The 23632-nt window shown below is 28.9% G+C and overlaps 1 protein-coding gene across 1 annotated transcript; it reads left to right on the plus strand.

The window, feature by feature from the left end:
• Positions 1 to 17557: 17557 nt before the first annotated feature.
• Positions 17558 to 22230, plus strand: LOC129914417 (angiotensin-converting enzyme-like). Its single transcript, XM_055993666.1, has 7 exons — positions 17558 to 17691; positions 17791 to 18340; positions 20662 to 21347; positions 21406 to 21623; positions 21688 to 21816; positions 21877 to 22055; positions 22135 to 22230. The coding sequence occupies exons 1-7, from the start codon at positions 17638 to 17640 to the stop codon at positions 22182 to 22184; spliced, it is 1866 nt and encodes a 621-aa protein (XP_055849641.1). The 5' UTR covers positions 17558 to 17637; the 3' UTR covers positions 22185 to 22230.
• Positions 22231 to 23632: the final 1402 nt, after the last annotated feature.

Genomic DNA, 23632 nt, shown 5'->3' on the forward strand with positions numbered 1-23632 from the left:
AAAGTGTTCGACTCAAGTAGCACAAAAGTCTAAAATACACCAAAATATTTGGAGTATTTTTTGCACTTTCGTGATATGCATATTGAATATAAGAAATATACCATTTTCTCGTATATAATAAACTCCGCTGGTTAAAAAATTAAACCGATTTTGGTATATAAATAGAGCTAGTAGTATAAAAAATGAACTGAACTTTGAAATTGAAAAATACACAATAAATCTATGGATAAAATACACCATTTAAATTATTCTGATTTATAATTTGAACCAAAGTTTATTTTTTAACCTTAAATAGTTTGATGAATTAAAATGTACACTATTTCTTATGAAATAAATGAAAATAAATTATTTTCTATCACAATACAATTAACTAATGATTAAATATGAATTTGAGTGCCTAATTTAAGAACGAAACAAATTCCATCTACTGATTTTAGATACTACCCCGTCTAAAAATCGAGCGCCTCAAAAATTTCAATGAATAAATGATTTTTTTTTTCGATTTTAAAAATCAGTTTTTCAAAAATAATAATTTTTTTGTTGTTTTTACATTTTTTTAGAAGCGTTCTCTTATTATAATATAAACGAATCGAAAAAAAGTAAGAATGCGGGATAATTAGACCGATATAGTACTATTATAGTAAAATAATTAATCGCTGTCTTCATTATTTAAATGGCGTCCATGGAAAAATATGACGTCTCCCACTTATGCAGTCTGGTGTATTTTATGTCCACAGGGTGTACTTCCTACACCAAAGAGAGTGTACAAAATATACCGTTTCGGTTCATTTGAGAATTGAATAATTTTATGCACCAATAATGGTGTATTATAAAAACAATTGAATATCGGCGTATTTTTTGCACGGAATCTTAAAAGAAATGTTGAAATTTTGCACAGAAAAGATGATGGTATAATTTTTATACCATCTTTTTTGATAAATACACCATTTTATTCAAATTTCTCAATTTTACACCAAAATTAATGAATTTACACCAATTTATACACCAGTGTGCTACTTGAGGAGGTATTGCAAAATCGAAAACGACCCTAACGATCTTGCTTAAATTTAACACACGTAATTTTGTACGTAAATCTAACATAATTGCGTTTTTAGTTTTTCTCAAAAAATACGGATAATGGAAATCTGATATAAACTTTTTTAAATCGCTGATGTCGGCTCTTTCCCGTACAGCGTGATTGAGTTATTACAACTTTCTCGAAAACGGCTCTAACGATTAAGATTAAATTTGACATACATAATGCTGTAAGTGATTTTAATATAATTGCGTTTTTTGTTTTTCTCAAAAAATACGGGTAACGGAAATATGGCGTAAGAAATTATAAAAAAAAAAATTACACAGAAATTATAAAAAAAAAATTACCTACACATTTTTGCATTTCTTATGAAATTCCTTAAAAAAAATCAAATTATAACTTATTCAAAGTATTTTTCAAAAAAAGCTTTGACATAAAAGGTACTTTTATCACAAGAGCAAGTACGTGCGACCCCATTCGTGCATTTTATTTTATTTCGTATCTAGATTTCTGTTTATACAAATACGATTTGATGGAACTTGGTAATACTGGCGTCATTCTGACGACGGGTTCGCATTTTTCGTCGATATTTTACTTGAATTTACCTACAAAGCTAAAGCATTAGGAATCTAGAAAGGGATTACCCGTTAACAGACTTTAAAGTTTAAACTCTCTGATGGTGTTGACTTAACTATTAAACTATAAAAAATATTTAAAATAAAAATGTATTTACAATTTTTTTTATGCCTTTCATGTAAAATTCGAATGACCAGTTATGAACATCATCAAAAAAAAAGTTTTTTTAAGTTTTGTCGATAGAACGAAATGGTACGTATACGCCATAGTGATCTTTTAACTTTTTTCTTTCTTAGAATAATTTTTTGAAACTCTGACAGATTTGACTTTCCTTAATCTAAATCTGGTTTTGAAAACTTTAGGACGTACCATTCCTTTTAAAATGATTTTTGAAAAAATAGGCAAGTACTTTGTAAAAAATAATTCTTTTAAATTCGGTTGACCCTGTACAAAAATAAAACTGTTATTCGTATTCATCTCAAATTTGAAGGACTTACTTCTCATAGAATGATCTATCATATAACAACAAATTTGTTTTTATAAATTAAAAATTACTCACATGTCAGAGAAAATCACATCAGGATTTTGAGATATCTACGCTTTAGAGAATCACAAAAACAATTTACTTTAAAGAAATTTATCAGCATACCAAAATCCATTAGAAAAGTATGTTTATGTTCTTGAGAGAAAGAAATTTGAATTGTTAGCCTGGGTCATTTCTTTATGGTAAAATATTCCAAACAGAGAAGAAAGGAGATTTTGAGAAGACTGAAACTGAACTTGAAATCAAAGTTTTTTCGCAGCCTCACTTTTAAAAATTGACGTGAGTCATTTTTGGAAAATTCTTATTTTTGAATTGTGTCTATTTGGAAAAATCTTTTTTTGGGAAAACCGGTCCACATTAAAGGTTTTGAAACTTAGTTTTTAAGTGTCGATTAAATTTTTTTTCTTTGGTTGGCATTCCATTTTTTTAAATTTGTTGTAGGTATCTATGTATTTAGATAGGTATGTATGTATGTAAAAAATCAATTTTTTCAAAACCGGCTGAAAAGATTTTGGATATACGATCTTTATTTAATCTATATTTTTATATTTTTTTTTGTTTCGCAAAATAAAACATGCATTTTCGAAAAAAAAAAAAATAAATAAATCAAATAATGTAAAAATCAACTCTGTAAATGAAATTGAGCTTCAAAAAAAATATGCAGTTTAATTTCTTTTGTACAGATGCATTTTTATAAAAAAAATTTCAAAAACGTTGAAGCCGTTTTTTAAAAAAGTAATTTCTTATAGGTTGAAAAAAAAAATTTTAAATAAATTTTGTAGGTATGGCATTTTGAAGAAGTTTTAATCAACACTTAAAACCAAAATTTCAAAAAAAATTCAATGGAACACCAAAATATTGTGTTCTCATCCGAACAAGTGAAGCTAATATAAGCGTATTAAAAAGGAATTTGTTCAAATAAAACTTAAATTTGGATATCCTAGCCTGTAGTCATGTTTACCTTAAAAAAGTCCTCTGTTCTATTTTTGAGATTTTTATAAATCTCCAAGGGACATAGTATCAATTAGGTTTGTAAAATATCGTTCTTTTGTTAAAGCATTTGCTTTCTATTAGGTGAAGGTGGCCAGGGCCGTCTTTAACTATCCTGGGGCCCTCGGGCACACAAGAATTTGGGGCCCCTTTTGAAAAGTAAAATAAGTACAATGGCTGCCTAAAAGGCAATGGTTGGTTAAAAAGGGGTGCCAATATATCGTTCCATATAACTGTCTTTATTATTGACAGGGGGTGCCAATAAAACTTGTACTTTTTATACTGCCAATAACTATACCTTGTATCCGTTATAAGTTTCAGTTTGAAGAATTCGAAAAAAGAACTCAAACGGATTGATAGATTTGCTAAAAACTCGGTGCAGACGATTTCTACATGATTTCCAAGAGCCGTTTTTTAATTTTATTTTAATGTCTCCTTTTTAACGGATATCTCCAATATAAAGTTTTCGAGATATTGTAATTTTCTCAAAAACGGATAACGATTTTGCTTTGAAGAAAAAAAAACATTTAATGCTGCAAATAAGGCCGCACTTCTGAAATAAGAAAAATATTTTTTTGGACCGTTATTAACGGTACCTACTTGCCATAGTAGTACAGGTAAAATAGTACATAAAATCAAGAAATAAAAAAAAATTGTTACACTCATGAAACTTTTCAAAAAGTTTGCTTTTGGGATAAGAACCAAGAACAAAAAAAGTCTATAGAAAAAAGTTGGGTGGAAGGGTGTTTTTTCGCGGACAAGAGGGAGGGGGTGAAGGTCAAAAATATACTGAAATAAATAAATTGTTAGTCGAAAATCATCATATGACACATGTTTTCAAGGTATTTTTTGATGCTGAATCTAAATAAAAATAAAGTCAATTGCTCTAAGAAAAGTTATTGCCGATTAAAAACAAGGGTGCTTGTTTTTTGACTTCAACAGGTAAAATATAACCAAAATCCATGTGAAAAACATGCTACACTGATGAAATTCGGGATGAAGGTTTTAGATAAAGCAGGGACAAAGGATTCATAAAGTTCTTAAGATTATTTATGGTGAAAGGGTGTTTTTTTGATAGGTTAAGTTGTGTGTGAGAAAGGTATCATAGCAGCTAACTTAAATTGTATTAATTTTTAAAACTTGGTGAAAGAGTTTTGGTTGGTATAAGAATTAAGTATCTATAAAAAGTACAAAATTATCTTGAGTGAAAGGGTGTTTTTTTTTCAAGAAATGATGAAATTCGGAATTAGTACCACAAAAACTGGGAAAAAATTGTTACACCAATGAAAATTGGTAAAAATGTTTCATTTATAACAAAGCCAAGAACCCAAAAAGTCTATAAAAATATTTTAGGTTAAAGGCATGGGCGTAGCTAGAGATTTTATCTAGGGTGGGCCAGATGTTATCATCGACCTGAAGCCATAACCATGAGTGTGCAATTTTTTTGAAAGTTGTTTTTTTTTTGTTCTTTTTCTACCTTAATTAGAAAGTGTACCCCCATACAAATTCTTCAAGTTATACCAAATAACTGGAAAACGGCTCTAACGATTTTGATTAAACTTTGCAGGCGTAAAACTGCATTTTTAGTTTTTCTCAAAAAAGTCTAATAACACAAAAAATTATTTAACAAAATTTTGCCTTGAATGTCGGCTCTTCCCCAACATCGACAAAATTTCTTTGAAATTTATATAAAGGAAGCCCTTACAATCTGTAAACTAACATAATTATTAGTTTACAGCAACTACGTGACACAGTCGTGCATTTTATTTACTTTGCTCTTTTAATTGGCAAATAATTCGCCACGCTCTGTTGTTTTAATAACTTAAAATTAGCAAAAAGTTTATTTTTAATAATATACTCGATCGGTAATGTAATCGGTAACTCATTTTTTTTTTTTTGAAAAATGTGTGTTTTTTGTTCAATGGTATCGTATTTTGTTAATATCTTTCAATATTAAAAGGAATCAACTCCAAACACGCAATATATTTTTGATAGTTACTGGTTTTTCTTTTTATATTGTTTAGTGTAATATGGTACTCCGTTTTTTAAAAGTTTGTTATATCGAAATGCAATTGGATGAAGTTACATCACTTTTATTTTGAGCGACACAAAAGTTGAATTCAGTCGCAAATTATGACAGCGATTGGCTTTAAAAATTGACCTTACCAAGTTTTCAATTTTATTTGCATTATTTTTTTGTTTAAGGTGCTCTTGAAAATTAAGCCAGAAGTGTAGGTACATTTAAAAATAAAAATTTGTAATTAAAAGTTGTTGTATGCGGGTGACTATATGACTCTAAAGCCATATTTTAAATATGTAGCAGAGGATACTTTTTTGACATTTGAATGTCTGGTGAATAAAACATTATCTTTAGCTCAATTTTGCTGTGTGAATTTGGATACATTTTTAACGTAGATAAATATTTTTTTTCTGCAAATCGAAAGAAATAATGATTTAAAAAAAAGTATAAATATTAACAATTTACAAACTTCCAACACGCGTTGTCATGTGCATTTTATTTTTGTGTTGCCATTAATGGGTAACTATAACAATTTTTTTCATCATCAATAAAATGAAATATATTGAAAAATATTAATTTTTCCTTATATACACTTATAATTTTGTACTACTTTTTCAATTTTCTTTCTTTATTTTCAGTTTTTGATTAGTTATTGAAAAAAATACTCAAAAAATTCTGCAAAAAATTTTTTCTCTGAAAATAAAAATTAAACCGGCTCTTAGAACACGATAAATTTTTGACAACTGAAATTACCCTTTCACCTCAAAAGTGTCAAAAATATATTCTTGGCTTAGTATTTAACCCGATTCACACACGGTCTAAGGCCGTGTGTGAATTGCGTTAAATAGTTAACAACGTGTAAAATTTTTGACACTATTGAGTTTAATAAAAAAAATTTCAGCTGAATGGATTATTATTGCTTAGAATTTTGTCTGCCTTTTTCTGCCATGATACTCCTTTTTAATAAGAAAAAAAAAAAAACAAAATAAAAGCATCTGCAAAAAAAATTTAACTCAAATTTAACCAGGTGCGGTGCGAGAGCCCAATAAATTTTTAACAGCTGAAAATTTTTTATTAACCTCAATAGTGTCAAAAATTTTACATGCTGTTAACTATTTAACACAATTCACACATTGGAAAAGCTAATTATTGAATCCGACCTTTTAGACTGCTCATATAAACGGGGTATTTATACATATCGCTGACTAAGAAAAATATACATAAACACAAGGCTGGTTCAAAAAAATCGATTTTTTTTTTGATTTTATACTCCGATAGATTGCCAGACATCTCTAGAATATACTCACCAAATATAAAATCTTTGTATTAACGGAAAGGTCCTTCGCTTCGCAATTTTCCATTTTTTATATTATCCTTCTACTAAAAAAAAATCATGTTTTTATAAATCGGCTTTTTAGCAGGTTTCTTTACATATTCTTGTAGGAAATTGAACGCTCTACAAAAAAGGCCTTTGACACCATTTTCGTTTATCTAACCGTTTAAAAGATATTTGACGTCCAAAGATCTTAATTTTGTAAAAGATTAAATTTAATTAAAAAATTAATTTTAATTAAAAAATTAATTAAATTATTAAACATACATACAGCCCTATAATTCTCAGCAAGCGATATTAAAAAAAAATGTTAGTGGGAGCTAAAACCAGAACTGTCGGGTTTTCTAGGGTGGGCCATTGATTTTCTAGGGTGGGCCTGGCCCACCCAGGACCCCCCCTTCCTACGCGCATGGTTAAAGGGTGTTTTTTTGGGAAAATAGGGAAAATCCGCGATAAGTCCAATAAAATCAATGGTATAAAAGGTATTCTCACGAAATTCAATAAATATGTTCTCTTTCTCATGGGGATTACGAATAAAAGAAATCTATAAATTTTTTTCATGTGAAAGGTTGTTTTTTTTTTAGGTGTAGAGAAAATATGGGTACATTTGGAAAAGTGTGCAGTACTAGAGTAGTACTAGTATTACCCTATTGAAATTCAGGAATTATGTTACTTTTGAGATAAGAAACAAGAATCTAAAGTGTCTAAAAAATGTCACGGTTAAAAGGGTGTTTTTTTTTTGAGTGAAAACAAAAATGATGGATCACCCTAATTAAATTTGGTGAAAACGTTGAATTTGGGATAAAAAGCAAGAATAAAGAGTTTTTATAAAAAAAATTAGGTGAAATGGTGTTTTTTCGAAGATACAGTAAAATCTGTAATTGGTCCAAAAAGCCAATGATTCTTGTAAAACGTCTAAGAACTTAAGTATAAACGTTTAATTTGTCATCAAAACCAAAAATAAAATGAATCATTGTCTTTAAAAAAATTATTTTTGGATTTAAAAAATAGATTATTTTTTTTTTTTGAAAAACAATTTTTTTGAAAGTCATTTAATGAATTTTAAGTGTCAATCTTTAAATACGTGAGCAATTCACAATTCAAATTAAAAAATGTTAGGGGGTGCCAACCATTGTGCCATTTTACCCGAGTACTAAGTAGGCTATTTTGCCCATTTTGGGTTTTTTGATTTTAAACTTTTTATCGAAAAATCTAAAATCGTGTTAAGCCAACTTATTTCAATAAATTAATAAGAAATACTTCATGCATACATACATTAACTTCTTTTTCCGAAATACAATGTTTTTTATACTTTTTTTTGCAAAAAAAAAATTTCACACAATTTTAACGAGTGTACTTTTTGAGGTGGTTTGAGACAGTTTGACCTGTCAAATTTCAAATAATGGCTTGATGTTGCTAAAATTTCGTATGTGTCGATTTTGCCAGATAAACTAAAGAATTGCGTTCATAAAACTTTCTAATTATGTTCGATTCTACGATTTCTAGCAAGGGGGCCATTTTACCTTGGTGTGCCATTTTAGGCCACTTTCCCCTACAAATAAAAAAAAAAAAATTGCAAAAATAAAAAAAATTTATCTATTTATTGCAACCTAAAATATTTTACATATCTACAAAATTTTTGTTGCAAATGGAAAAAAATTGCATTGAAAATAAAAATTTTATTCTAAGTACCTAAAAAATTTCTTACAGTCGCCAAATTTCTTACCATTCCGACTATTTGACCTTATTAGCTTAAATATTGTATTTTAAATAGTTTATATATAATCAAATAGCCGAAATGTAAGAAATTTGGCGAATATTAAAAAAAAAAAGTATTTATCTCGCATTGAATTTTTTTTTCATGCAGAAAATTTTTAGTTGCAAGAAATATTTTTTTTTAATTTCAAATGCATATTTTTAAAACCCTGCTTCCAAAAGATTTGTTTTGCGTTTGCAATGTCAATTATTATTTTCTTGTGCGTCTAGCATCTTTGCTCTTGACATCACATACTCTGTAGGTTCATATCGTAGCTACATGTCAAATCTGCTCCGCTTTTGTTCTGCTGATTTGTGTACCTACGCACATTTAACTTAAAATAATAAAAATTACACCAATCATCAGATAATTCTTTCATACTGAAATTGTTATGTTAATTTTATTCTCATTATAAATGTTTTTTCGACCTTAAGCACTCATTCTCTAGCCTGTGTATATGCATTTTTATTTATCCATTGTCCATGACCAAATTGTGGACAATCCTTATTATTACTACACCATTACTCTGTGTTATGAAAACATATTCAATATAATAAGAATTTAAAAAAATAAAACAATCCAAAACGGATGCTAACCAAGTGCTTGGAAAATCATTGAAATTAACTGGCACATCCGTAGTTTTTACACATTTCCGTCTCCGTTTTTATATATAAGTTTTCGACTCGGAAAACACCACAAAGAAAACAAAGATAATCCTCCATCATTGGGCTATGTTGCAGTCGGCGCACATAAAAACCACGTTCCCGTATAAATAATCAAAAAAACCAAAAAGACTCAGAGTCTATAGATATACCTTACCTATACACTTCGCCTCGAACGACCGATATGTGGACAACGACAACCAACAAAAATCGTCCAAACGACCGACTTACCGACAGACGGACGCATATAACCATATCCAAAACGGAAAGTGATGGCAGGCTGGTGCGGCGCGTAAAAGCTTAATAAATTTAATAACTGTAAATGGTGAATGGTGAAAACCTGTGCATTGGTGCGAAATATGCGTTTATGATTTACAATGCCAACATAAATACAGCGCCAGTCCATATTTTATGCAGCCACATGCAAATTTATGCAATTACGTATATTTTACATATACTTTTGCTGCTTGCATGGGAATGCATAGAGTCGACAATGGCACTGCCAACGAACACAGTTCATTCTGTGAAAACTGTCGAGTGCCAGCTGCCTCCAGCCTCCTGCCTTTAGCTTTCATGCAAAATCTCAAATTTACTCTCTTGATGGGGAAAATATAGAAAGGACTCGTTGGTCCGCATTCACCGCACCGCACAGTTTGCCGTTTGCATTTAAACGCAATGGTTTTTTTTTGTTCTTACCAAATTTCATTTGAAAATGTTAGTAATCCTGGTAGTTTTTTTTTTTTGGTTTTCAATTGCATAGACATAACGACAGGACGCACAGGACATCCCTTCGCGCTGCAAAACATGTCGGCCATTAATTTGACATAAAACGACGAACATAAAAAATCAAACCTACCTACGGACATAAAGGGTTTAAAGAATGCACATTTTTTTTTTTTGGAGTCTATCATAGGGAATTTGTCGCGCTTTGAAATATGATTGCGAACATCACAGAACTAGATGAATGGTTTGTCGACTATAGGAATGAAAATTGGAAGTCCTATGAGTTCCTTCCGTTGTCTCTCGGTGGCTTTATTTTCTACTGTGTAACATCTGTCATTTCATTGGGATTGTGCTTTATAGTAGAAAATGGAAACGCATGAATAAAAGACATAAAACGAACTCGCAAATGACTCTTGTGTAGTAGAGCTTGAAATGGTTTAGATGAGTTGTTCTTCTCAAACCACATCTCTGTAGTTCAACTTGGACATGATGTATTGATTTTGCTAACGTAGGACTTTTTACGAACTATTAAAACAATTCAAAAACCGAGTTTGAAATTACAGTCGGTTATTTAACGAAAGAAGGAAATTCGCATATTCGTTAAATTTGTTACAGGTTCAGGAAAATGGTAAATATCTTATGCAAGAACAACAGATCCGGAAGGTTGTTGTATTAGATAAATGATATCTAGCGCCATATTATCACAAGACGGCGAATACAAGAACCATGAACATGATTCGTGTATTAGATAGAACTGCAACGAAAAGTATGCAATTCATTTGAATCTCAATCTCTCATAATTTTTACATAGCTTTAGTTGTGGTTAATAATCGTGTATTTTCTATAATTTTTCCAATTGAAATGTTTGCAATAATTTTATGTAGTGGATTCAGTTCTGCTGAAAAAGTGTGCAGGGCCTTGTAGAACGTTCTTGTTCGTAGTTCAAATTAGGATTTTTTAATGATTGATGAAAACAATTTTCGAAGAATGATAATTGTAATTGTAATTGTAATTGTAATTGTAATTGTAATTGTAATTGTAATTGTAATTGTAATTGTAATTGTAATTGTAATTGTAATTGTAATTGTAATTGTAATTGTAATTGTAATTGTAATTGTAATTGTAATTGTAATTGTAATTGTAATTGTAATTGTAATTGTAATTGTAATTGTAATTGTAATTGTAATTGTAATTGTAATTGTAATTGTAATTGTAATTGTAATTGTAATTGTAATTGTAATTGTAATTGTAATTGTAATTGTAATTGTAATTGTAATTGTAATTGTAATTGTAATTGTAATTGTAATTGTAATTGTAATTGTAATTGTAATTGTAATTGTAATTGTAATTGTAATTGTAATTGTAATTGTAATTGTAATTGTAATTGTAATTGTAATTGTAATTGTAATTGTAATTGTAATTGTAATTGTAATTGTAATTGTAATTGTAATTGTAATTGTAATTGTAATTGTAATTGTAATTGTAATTGTAATTGTAATTGTAATTGTAATTGTAATTGTAATTGTAATTGTAATTGTAATTGTAATTGTAATTGTAATTGTAATTGTAATTGTAATTGTAATTGTAATTGTAATTGTAATTGTAATTGTAATTGTAATTGTAATTGTAATTGTAATTGTAATTGTAATTGTAATTGTAATTGTAATTGTAATTGTAATTGTAATTGTAATTGTAATTGTAATTGTAACTGTAAAAAAAGAGCACAAAAAAATAAGCAGATGCAACCTTAAACTAAGCTGATTTCTGTATGGTTTTTTGCTTAGATAACTTCCGTCCTAATTTTTTCTTTTTTTGAATTTAATCCAACATAGGTTGGCACCAACCTATGTATATAGGTAGAAAGATCCATAAAATCTGATCTACCATCGACCTACTACCTGACCCGAAGCCCGTACTGCTTTCTCAACAACTGAAAACTATTAAGTATCAAGAAATTACTTATTTTTACTCTCATTTGCAGGTGGCCATGGCACAGAGGAATAAGTAGATGACTTCAGAGCCAGACATCGTGGGTTCGAGCCCAACGGTCGGCTCAGAAGTTTTTTCTAAATCGCCAGCTTAACTGAAGCCACCTGTGCGATAATATGAGACAATTTTCAACTATGTCTCCTCCTCTGTGCCACGTAGTTCTATGTTATATGTTCTTTCTTTGTGTCTATCTGTCCTTCTCTTTGTCATTGTCTGGTGTTGTCTCAGCCAAATGGCCTCAGTTGCCGCGCTGATAAGTGTCAGTAGTTCGTACATTCATGTACGAAGTACTATGTATAGTATATAATAATAATAATAATAATAATACTCTCATTTTGTATGTTTCCATTTTGCCTAACAATTCGGCCTCGGTCCCAATTCAGCTTAACGAAAATTAATTTCAACTTTATGCTTCCATGGCAGTGTCGTAATTTACTTTTCCTTTATATTGTGTGAGTTCAAACTTACCACAGCACTACCATCTACCATGTGCTAGTCCAACACACATGGTGGAATGTGGATTGTAAGGGGCAGTGCGCAAATACCAACCAACAACTCCCACTCATTCCCAAATGTGGGCATTCATCAAATTTTAATGGCTGCCTAGCACCGCCCATTAAACCTGTTGTTTGTTTTTATTATTTATAACAGTTTGTTCGTCTATAAACCGACAGATGGCTACAGGCTGTGGTAAATAATACAAAAGGAAAAACATATTTTGTTAACAGGGTGATACCAAAATAATTGAAGTAAATCAAGATAGTACTAGAATTATAATCTTCTACTAAAATTTAATTTCAATATGCCTCATTGTACTCAATAACTATCAAAGTACTCCGATGACTATCGAAAGTATTTGAAAACTGTTTACAGCATTAATTATCTTAATAAAGTACACTGAGGGAAAAAACGCAACGTAAAATATAATATGGTCAACGTTGATTTAATGTTGAAAAAAGTAACATAAAACATATATAAATTAAAACTGAAACAAATTTTTGTCGGATTTAAGCTTTTGTTGAATCTTCGTTTTTAACGAAATATCATTATGTAAAATAATTGAATCAACGTGGTTTTTGTTGATTTTAAATTTGTTTTCCTCAGTGTACCTAACAACATATTTATGTTTATATAAATATCAAATATATTTCTTAGTTTTAGATCTGCAAAATGTTTTCACAATTGCCATGTTTTAAAAAGTGTTAAAGTGTGGTTCAAAACATTAAAATTTTAAAATGCCGACAATGGATTTATTTATATATTTTGCTTTTTATAATATTTTTTGTTCTTTACTCATTACTCCTATCTTAAAATATTTATTTTAGACATACTCCTTCACAATCAGTTAAAATAATTGACAAAAATGATTCTACTCAACGAATACCAAACTAAATAAATTTAGTACCTATTTAAAATATTTTGTTTCAAGGGATTCTTTAAAATATTTTACCTACAGTAATTATTTTTAGAACATGGTTACGACATCACCCTGTGTTTATAGCTGCCATCTACCTTGGAGAAGCTGCAACTGATTCACCACACTAGGTTTGTGTATCAAATATTAGTTGGAGAAAAAATAAATCAAAAATTCATTTCATAAAGGGGATGTTTACCCCGTGGTGAATTACTTTTATTTCTCCTCAAGGAAGTGTTGAATTAAATTTATGCGGGATACGAATCTACGAGTAGGTATCTGCACAAATCGTGAAAAGTACGTTTCGTTGGTTAAGCATGCATCTTCCGAATTGATTTTTTTTTTCGTAGATATTGCAATTTATTGATTTTAAGTTAAGTATTTTTTTTTCTTTTCGAAGATTGGTAAAAATTTTTTTTTTAACTTCAATGCGTATTTTTATTAATTTATTTATTTAAAACCTCACAGGTATCTAATGGAAATAATAACAATAAACTATACCAGATACAGATAACATTTTTGAGTAAGTAAATAGTGTAGGTATACTGATGCGGAGTCTTGTAAGGCTTGCATACAGATATTCCAATACACCATAAATTTTGAACTGTAAGGCCATTTTTTTTAGAAGTTATTAATTTCTAGCCCACTCAAGTCAATTTAGTGATAAAATTTTATTTTTTAGGGGACAACATGACTCAACTTAAAGTTACCTATATAAAATGCATATTGCTGTTAAAAACTGCAAAAGAAAAATTCAAAATATCTTTTTTATAAAAGCAATTATTTTGTTTGGAGATTAAACCCTTTAAAAAGCAGTTTTCAAAATTAAAAAAAAAAAAACTTTATAGTAGGTATATAGGTACCTACCTGCTTTTTTTACATTAATTATAAAATGAAAAAAAAAATTCTTTTATTAATGTTATAAAAATTCGAAGCAACTTTAATCACAAAAGCAAGTACGTCCTACCAATTCCGCATTTTATTTAACCCTCTGTAGACACACTTCTTTTTTGTGACGTGATAGGCACACTGGTGCGAAATTGGTTTATACTTTTTCATGTCGCTAGAACTTTTTTCGGTCACAATATTGTATAGAGAATTAAGTATAAAATTTATGTAGAATATTCCGAGGAATTCGAATATTGTATTCACAATTCCGAAAAAAAATATTTTCACCCTTATAAAGAGACTTTTTTTTGACCACTTTTTGGAAAAATCGTAATTTTTTTATTTTTGTCCTGCCAAATTCGCACCCGTGTGTCGACAGAGGGTTAAGCATTGCATGAACTTAATATCCCAAGTAAGTTTATCTATACTAACTTTTAGTTCTTGAGATAGGTAGGTAGGTACCTACTTTCAAAAATTATGTTTAAGTATATGGGTCAAAATCGTGCAGGTGGAAAATTTGATGTCCAGTCATATTTTTGTAATCAATATAACATTTATTTAAAGTTTTATTCTCATTTATACCAATTAAAATAGTAGGCACGAATCTACGAATATATGTATTTGTTTCGGTTAGAAAAGTTTCCATATCTTTTTTATTGCATCTAATATACCTACCCAAAAACAGCGTTCCCAGACATGTCCATAACTCAAAAACTGATATTCAAATGACTTAAAAACACATTAAAGTCAATTATTTTAAAGTATTTCTTTTCTAAATACTACATATGTATGCACAATACTTTTTTAAATTGGTACATCTCTTACAAAAAAATTAAGTTTTTGTAGTTTTTTATACATTAATAAAAGTTGAAAAATGACGCATAAAACCAACATTTCTTAAAGTATCAATATTTTAATCATCTAAACGTAAAAATAGTGCTGCAAGCAGTTTTAAAAGTTGATTTTATATGATTTATTTATTATTCCACACCTATTTTTATGGATAAATATATAAAATGTTTCATTTTTAAGTAGCGTACATCAATTAACCGTCATTCCGGGAACGCTTGTTTTGACGTATACCTAGTTAGATTGAAATTTTAATTTGTTTGTGATATTATCAAAAATTTGAGGCCGCTACAATATAATTTTAAAAAATATTTCGTTTTACTTTGTGACATAAAAAATAAAAATAAATAAATTATGGTCAAAACGTCATTTCCGTGAACGCTCTTAGAATCTGAATAAATAATGTAGTCTTACACTCATAATTTTGCATTTTAGGTTTTTTTACTCAGTATCCTTTCTGAGTATGGCTGTAATATACACTTTTATCAAAAAAGTTACAAAAAAATAAAAGAAAAAATTACTTATGGCCTAAGTGTTTCGGACGTGCATAAAAGCAATATTTTTTTGTAGAAATCGGTCTCTGCATCAAGAAATAAATTTATATTTGATTTATTTAAGACCCACTATCTTAATAAAATAATAAAATATCATTCAAACTGATACTATTTCTAGACCCCTAAAGTCGTTTTGAAGAGATCACCACCATTCCAAAGAACGTTTTTCTAGTACCTACTAATTTTTGGGGTTTTGCGATAAATTGAAAAATATACATTTGGGCATGACATTTTTATCATAAAACAAAGTTGATTTTTTAAGAATTCGGTCATCGAAATTTCCCACCTCAATGTAGCCACCTTCTGAAAAATCTATACGAGTAATTATACCTAGATACATTTATATCATAAATCTAGTGTTAATAAAAAAAAAAGGGGTTGGGGTCAAAATTCGGCTTTCAAAAATTCTGCTTTCAAAATTCTGCTTTTCAAACATTTCGCTTTTTAACATTTCCCAAACCCTTTTATGAATTTTTTTTTTCAGAATTTTGTAAAATCATCATCTTGCCAAATTTGCTGCTTATTTGAGATTACTAACTTATGAGTATAAGTACTAGCATGTCAATTTTTGTACTAATATTAAGTTTTTCGATAAATCAGTAAATTTAAAAATAGTGAGAAAGGTTTCTTATGATAAATATCTTCGAAAAATGATACCTATAATTGAAAATTTTTACTTGCGATATAGGTACTATAGGGCAAGTTTAGGATTCGTAAAAAAAATCGAACTCAAGATAACAATTTTACATGACATTACGATGATGGAGAATGCCAAAAAAGTGGGTCCGGCAATTCTGTCTGTCTGTCTGTCTGTCTCTATCTGGAGCTGCAGCCTAAACGAGTGAAGTGATTTTCTTCAAACTTGGTAGTTAGCAGTTTTTGGTGATTCCCTAGAGGGGAAATTGAAATTTTTTTTTATGGCCAAAACTAACGGTACCTGCCATAGTACGGAAATAGAAAAGTTAATTTTTTTCAAAAACGGCTCTAACGATTTTAATAAAAAATTTTGTGTGTAGTACTACACATAAGAGCCAACTTTTCAAATAAAAAAAATATTTTTTGTACCGTTATTAACGGTACCTGTCATAGAACGGTTTTTTTCGTTTCTGAATATCTCGTACAACATTAGCCCGATTTAAATGAAAATTTTTATACACACGTGTGTAAGTAAAGATAATATTAAAAGTTTGGAAAATTTTCAAAAAACGCATTTTTGGATTTTTAAAAAATATTTCAAAATTTTTTTTTGAAAAATCAATTTTTTGAAAACGGATCAATAAAAAATTTTGAAATTTAGTTTTTATGTGTAAATTAATTATTTCTTCAAAATGGCATACCAACTTTTTTTTTGAAAAATGTTAAAAAATTTGTATTGATACTACATAAAAAATTATTTTTTTAAAAAACCTCTCCTACAATTTTCGAAAATTTTTTTCTAAAAATACCTTTTTATACAAGAAATAAAATGGCATATTTGTTTTTTTTAAGATAATTTACAACGGAGTTTAATTAATTATAAAAACAGATTTAATTTTTTTATACTACTTATGAAATTTCTTCAAAATATCAAATTTTAAATTTCTTGAATAAAAAGCTTTAACATTTTAGTTACTTTAAGCATAAGAGCAAGTACGTGCGACCCCAGTCGTGCAATTTATTTAAGTAACCAAATAAAAATTAATATATGCAAAAAATTGAATAGGTAAGAAAAGCAATATTCTTCATCGTTTCTAATTACTTTTCAACGATATAAAGATGTGAGTTATAAAAAAGTCAGTCTTCTAGGCAGTAAGGAAAGTACCAAACTTAAATTACATTAATGAGGTGTAAGAATTTTTGTTAAGAAAACGAAATTTGAAAAACAGAATTTTCTTGAAATAAGCAGAATTATTGTTGTAATACCTACAGTAGGTATTACAGCAATAATAATCTCTCATAGGTGGGCACAGATGTTAAATGAATGATTCTAGATTGGCTGCAGTAAAAATAAACAACTGTCTCAGAAAAATCACTGAAAAACAAACGAATGGCGCATAGTTCCGCTTTAAAAAGCTTTACACTATTTACATACCTACTCGTCTGATCTTGACAGTCAAATAATCAAAATAACGATAAGATTATCATAAAGCTTTGATTGGGGTGAGGGGGTTCACTTGAATTTGATACAATTAATTTAATCTTAATTCAGGGTTTAATATAAATTTGAAAACTTTCACTAGATTTACTTTAGTTGATTTTAAAATTTGGTAATTGCAATTTATAGCGGAAGTAAAATAAAAAAGTGATTCTACAAAATTTTTCAAATGATGAAGTTCGAATTACTTTATCTGGTTTTACTGGGGGTTTTTACATTTTGTGTATGTTGATTGAATTATTTATTGAAACAAGAAATTGTTAACTATTTTACACTAAAATATCGTGATTTTTTTTTCTCCATGACTTTTAATCCTATATAGAAATGTAATCCTGCTCCATTGAATGCCAAAGAATTAGAAGCGAGAAATTTTGTCGAAAATGCCACCACAAGAATGCACACTTTATACGAACAAACAAGACTTTTAAATTATCAACTCGAGAACATAGAACCATGGGAATTAACAACTAAATATGAAGAACTAAAGGTTCTCATAAATGCTATAGCTGATCTTGTTCGTGAATCAAAAAAATTCGATAGCTCACAATTCCAAGATGATGAGCTGAAGTATATTTTGGAATTAATTGGTCAAGAAGCCGATGAAGCAATTCTTGGCTCTTGGTGGGTTGAGAAGATTTTAGAGGCAGTAAATGCTGTGGAGGCAATGCCATTTCGTCGGAATATTGTTAAATTTCAGAATAAGAAAGTTAAGTTGACCTACGTGCCGGATGTTCAGAAAATTATTGCATACACAAATAATACCATGGAACTGAAGTACTATTGGAAACAATGGAGAGAAATTAATTCCGAAACAGTTTTAAGGAGTATTATAAGGATAACAGATGGAATTTTAGAAGCAGCTAAAGCAAGTGGTAAGTTTGTGAAAAAAAATTAGATGAATCTCTTAGGGTTATAAAAAATATTTTGAACTATTATTAATGTTTAATAATTTAACTATGCTTTTGTTTTTTTTTTAAATTTTTTTGAAAAATTTAATAATTTTCAAAAATCTCTTTTTTATTGAAGTGCCATACTTCATTTTGATGTCAAAATCATTTAAAGAGATGTTTTTGTAATTTTAAACTAAATTTTTTCTTTTTTAAGTTTTTTTTATTTTTTTCAAACATTTCTTTTTTGATTTTTCAAAAAACTGTAATATTCCAAGCCACTTTTAACATATAGGTAGATAAGAGCAATTACGTGCTACCCAGCTGTGCATTTTATTTTTCAATGTGAAATAATGGTGATATTATTGTCTCTATTTAATCTGTGTCGCAAACTGTGTCATTTAAAATCTTATTGCCGATCAAACTTCATCTGCAATTTATGCATTTTGCGAAAAAAACACAAAGCGCCTTCAAATTAGTACAAATTTATAATTTTTGATTTAATTTTATTTTTAAAGGTGGGTAGGTACCTCAAACAATGGATAAGATTTTTTTTTTTCTTTTTTAAAATGGCTGCTGCTGCCGTTTTCAATTCAATTTGATTAAAATTTAATATTCTTGTATATTTCCTAAAATTTAATACTTTTCATATTAGTTTTTAATAATTTTTTTTTGTGTGTTTTCAATGTTTCTTAGCAAGATATTAGGTAATAGTCTATTTTGCAATCAAAAAAAGTTAACGAAAAAGTACCTATTTGATTTTTGAAAAATTTTGGGATGCCACATTTTAGATTAAAACCTTTTATTTAAGTATATTTTATGTAAAAAAATCTTAATTTTTACTTCAGAAACTATTGGGAAAAATTGAAGAAAACAAAAAAAAAATTTAAGATCGATTTCTCCGTAAATGACAGTTTAGTATTGGCTAGCCAGATCTCGCTGTAGAATTCAAATTATACTTTTCTAATGGACTTTGATCTTCAGGATCTAATCTATTATCAGAACTACTCATTTTGAATATTTTTTTTTAATTTTAACTTTTTTGTACTTTTTCGATTGAAAAATAGGCTAAGTTTTTTAATCAAATTCGTAAAAAATCCAAAAATTAATATTTAGCTAAGAAATATTAAAAATAGAAAAAATACCTTTAAATGAAGTTTTAAACCAATTTTTGGTAAAATTTAACTATTTTCGTAAAAGATAAAAATAAGAAACCAAGAAGTCGTATTTTCGCATTTTTCCCACTATTTTTGAGGTTATAAAAAAAAAGAACTTTAAAAGAAGTAGTAAATCATATCGTTATCTACAACTTTAAAATTTAATATTTTTCGATAGGAGGTCTACTTTCCACAGAAATCTGAAAAAAATCACGATTTTTGACACCCTCCCAACTTTTTCGCCCACCCACCCCATTTCCCCGGGCTAGGGAAACGTTTCGGTACTTTCACTTAGCTATAACTTTCTCTTTCGTTGCAAGCTTGTACAAAACTCGTCTTTGGTTGTACAAAACTGTACAAAACTTGTGCAAAAATTTGACATATTTTTTTTTAATTTTGCGATAGGTCCGAGCTGAGGAAATGTAGGTTATTTTGTAAAATTATCAAATTAACGTTTTCCTTTGTCCAGTTTATATGACGAAAAGTTTTTACCGTTGGTATTATGAAATTTGACATGCTGTTAAATTTAAAAATTTGAATAAGGTAGATATTGAAAATTAAAAGTTACCACTTATAATCTTGTAAGCATATGACAACTGTAACTATTGAAAATAAATAAATTCTACATCACTATCTTCCTTAAAATTTATTTGATTGAAAAGGTTAATATTTTAATGATTCAAATGCTGTGATGGTGAAAAAAAAATTAAAAAAACAAAATTTGAAGAATTCTTCAATGTAGAATAATACTAAACAAATATTTTTTGAATAAAAAACTATCATTTTCGATGCAGTGAAAGGCAAATGCATGTTTTCATCAAGTTTAAGTTCAAACTCTCATCTACCTAAAACAAAATGAAGAGCGCCATCTACCAAATACGACCAAGTACTCGGCACTAGTTTTAGAATCAAAATGTTTCATATTTGATAGAGTGTTTGAACAACTTCGAATTGATTTTGTACAACCACTTACATTTAAAGTCGTTTATACACATTGGTTTTAAAATTATTAATTCGACTCAAAGTCATTCGGATTTTAATAATTCTTAATTTTTTTTTCTTTTAGTTTATAACCCTGATTGATTTGATTTTTGCACGTTTAGAAAACGTCCTTTTTTTAAATTAAATTTCTTTATCTTAAATTAACAGATGTACAGCCTATGGACTTCTGGATGAAACGATTCAACCTTACTCAAATGGAGCGCATTATGAACGAAACTCGTCCACTATATATGCAACTTCATGCTTTCATTCGAAATCAATTAAATAAAAAATATGGCGACTCAGTAATAAAACCCAACGGAATAATTCCTGATCATCTATTCCGTCAAGTCATAGCTCAAACATGGACAAATGCAAGTATCATTGAAGATGCATTCCCACTTGCTCAACTTCCACCCTACGAAAAGATTCTTAAACAAAAGCATTACGATGCAACCGAGCTTTACAAAACTGCTGATGAATTCTATAAATCGCTAGGATTTGATTCTTTACCGGAAAATTTCTGGGGCTCACAAATTAAAATGAGCAAAAATAAGGACGAAGGTGACTGCAAGCCATCGTTCTTTGACGTAACTTCAAACGTATTTATGTTCTTTTGTCAAAAAATGGACTTTAGGACATTTCTTCAAGCCCATCGTTACATGGGTCAAATGTATTATGCCAGAGAGAAGGTCGGTCTTCCACCTTACTATTCTAGTGCACACAATATGGAAGCTGCAGTTGGGGAAGCTGGAATACTTTCAGCATCGACTTTGAGTCATTTGAAAACTATTGGATTGTTAAATGATTTCGAAATCAACAAAAATGTTGAATTTAATCGACTTTTAAGGATGGTGAGTAGATATTTCAAAACTTGATTAATCTTTTATAAATTGGACTTTGATTTCTTAGGGTTTCCACACATTGCTAAGTATTCCTCAACAATTTGTTCATACAAAAGTTTTAGCTGACTTTTTTGCTGGAAAAGTCGAATTGGGTCTTTTGAACAAACATTATTGGAAACTAATGGATCAATATTTAGGTGTTGGACCTCCAATGAATCGTTTGAGTGATACTTATGATTTTCCAGAAAAATTCTATCTTGAAATCAACGAAAACAGAGAAGCAACGTAAAGTATTAATACATTTTGACGGAATGAGTTTTCAAACTTTTTCTTTTTTTTTTTTTTTTAGTAAATTCAACACGGAAATATTTGGTTATCAATTTTACAAGAAATTATGTCAAATCAGTGGCAAATATTCGAGTGGAGATCTGCATAAATGTGATTTTTACGGCAGTAAGGATGTTGGCGATTCTCTTAAGTAAAAGAAGTTTGACTTTGGAAAACCCAACCATTAACCATTTCCATTTTGATTTTATAGAAAAATGATGAAACTTGGATCATCGAAACGCTTAAATAAATTATTGGAAGTTATGTTTCCTGAAAATCCTACAATGAGTTCTGAAGGTTTGTTGGAGTACTACAGTCCAATTAAAAGTTGGTTAGTTGAAAAGAATCAAGAAGCAGATGTTAAACTTGGATGGACGCCTTCTAATAAAAGTAAATATTTATACGATTACCTATAGTAAAAATGTGAGAAAAAATTAATAAATCATTTTTAATTTTTTTTTTGTTTCAGAGGTTAAACGAGTTATATTGGATTCCGGTGAAGAATATGATGATGAATAATTGATTGTAGTTATTTAAGAATGAGTTTAATTTTCGAAAAAAAAAATCGTTATAAACTTATAAGAGTTGACCAATTTATCAAATAAATGTACATTATTTGAAAAAAAAAATATTATTTATACCTTCTTTTATAGCTCAAAACTGCAATAAAATCCTTTAATCAGTAAGCTACTATTGTGATATCACTTTCCGATAGGTATACCTACCCAACAAAATTTGTTATAAGAAAATTTGTTTTAAGAAAATTTAATTTTGTAGCTCCCATTGGTAATTTTTTATTTAAAATTGAATTTGAAAAAGAACACACTCGGGCCACTCAAGACACTAAAAAAAAAAAATACCTATTTGAAAATAAAAAAATTTCCAGGCACTGTAGTTTTCCAAACAAAACTTTTGTTGTAAGCCCCATTTTTGAAGCTCAAGCTCTTTATAAAATATTTAGGTAAGTTTATGCTTGAAAAAATAAACAATGTGCTAGGTATTTTATATTTTTTGAGCCAATTAAAAAAAAAAAAAACGCTCGAGGTATAAAAATTTGGGGTTTGTCCCAAAAATTGGCTTCAGCAAACTGGAAGTGCACCATTTAGTCTTTAAATTTTATTTTCTCAATCAATCATTTCGAATTTTGTCCTCATTTCGGACATGTTTTAGCGGAAAATAAGGTTATTACCCAGAAACCATTCGAACTAAAAACTTTGGGTTTGCGCAGTAAATTAGCATTTAGGTTCAAAATTTTGTGATTCCGCCAAAAAGTGTGCACAAAGAAATAAGCGTGCATTATACTCGCATTTACGAAAAATTAATATTGAAAAAGGTTCATTCCACGGTCACTGAAGGACAAAAAAAATTTTTGTTAGATTTTTTTTTAAACCGGGAAACCGACGAAGTTATGAAAACCAGAGTTATGCGCGACGGAGTTACGCGCGTCAAAGTTACGAAAAACCAAAGTTACAAAAAACCAAAGTTATGAAAGACCAAAGTTACGAAAAACCGAAGTTACGAAAAACCAGAGTTACGAACAAGAAAGATATGAAACGATGTTCTTGGGTTGGCAACCATTGAGATGAACGATATACTATAGGAACGTTAAAAAAAGCTAGAGCGTATAAGGCAAGAAAAATATTTAATGGGACGGGGGTGTCTATTCCCCTCCTCGCCTTCAGGAAAAAAATTATTTAAAATCAACGGTTACACCAAAAGTAACGTACTTTACGTTTTTATAAAGCCAAAAACTGTATCTTTTAATTTGTTTTTAAATTTTTAAATATAGCTGACTAGTTTTTGAAAAAATTAGTTTTCAAAATCAAAATTTTGAAAAAAAAGTGAAAAAATAAATTTCGAACTTATTTCTTTCAACATTTTATATATAATTAAGTGCAAATTTAAATTACATTATTTAATGTTCTTATTTGTTTTTAAACTAAAACTGAAAACTGGATCCAAAAACG

Source organism: Episyrphus balteatus, chromosome 3 (assembly GCF_945859705.1).
Source record: "Episyrphus balteatus chromosome 3, idEpiBalt1.1, whole genome shotgun sequence".
In the NCBI taxonomy this organism is placed as follows: Eukaryota; Metazoa; Arthropoda; class Insecta; order Diptera; family Syrphidae; genus Episyrphus; species Episyrphus balteatus.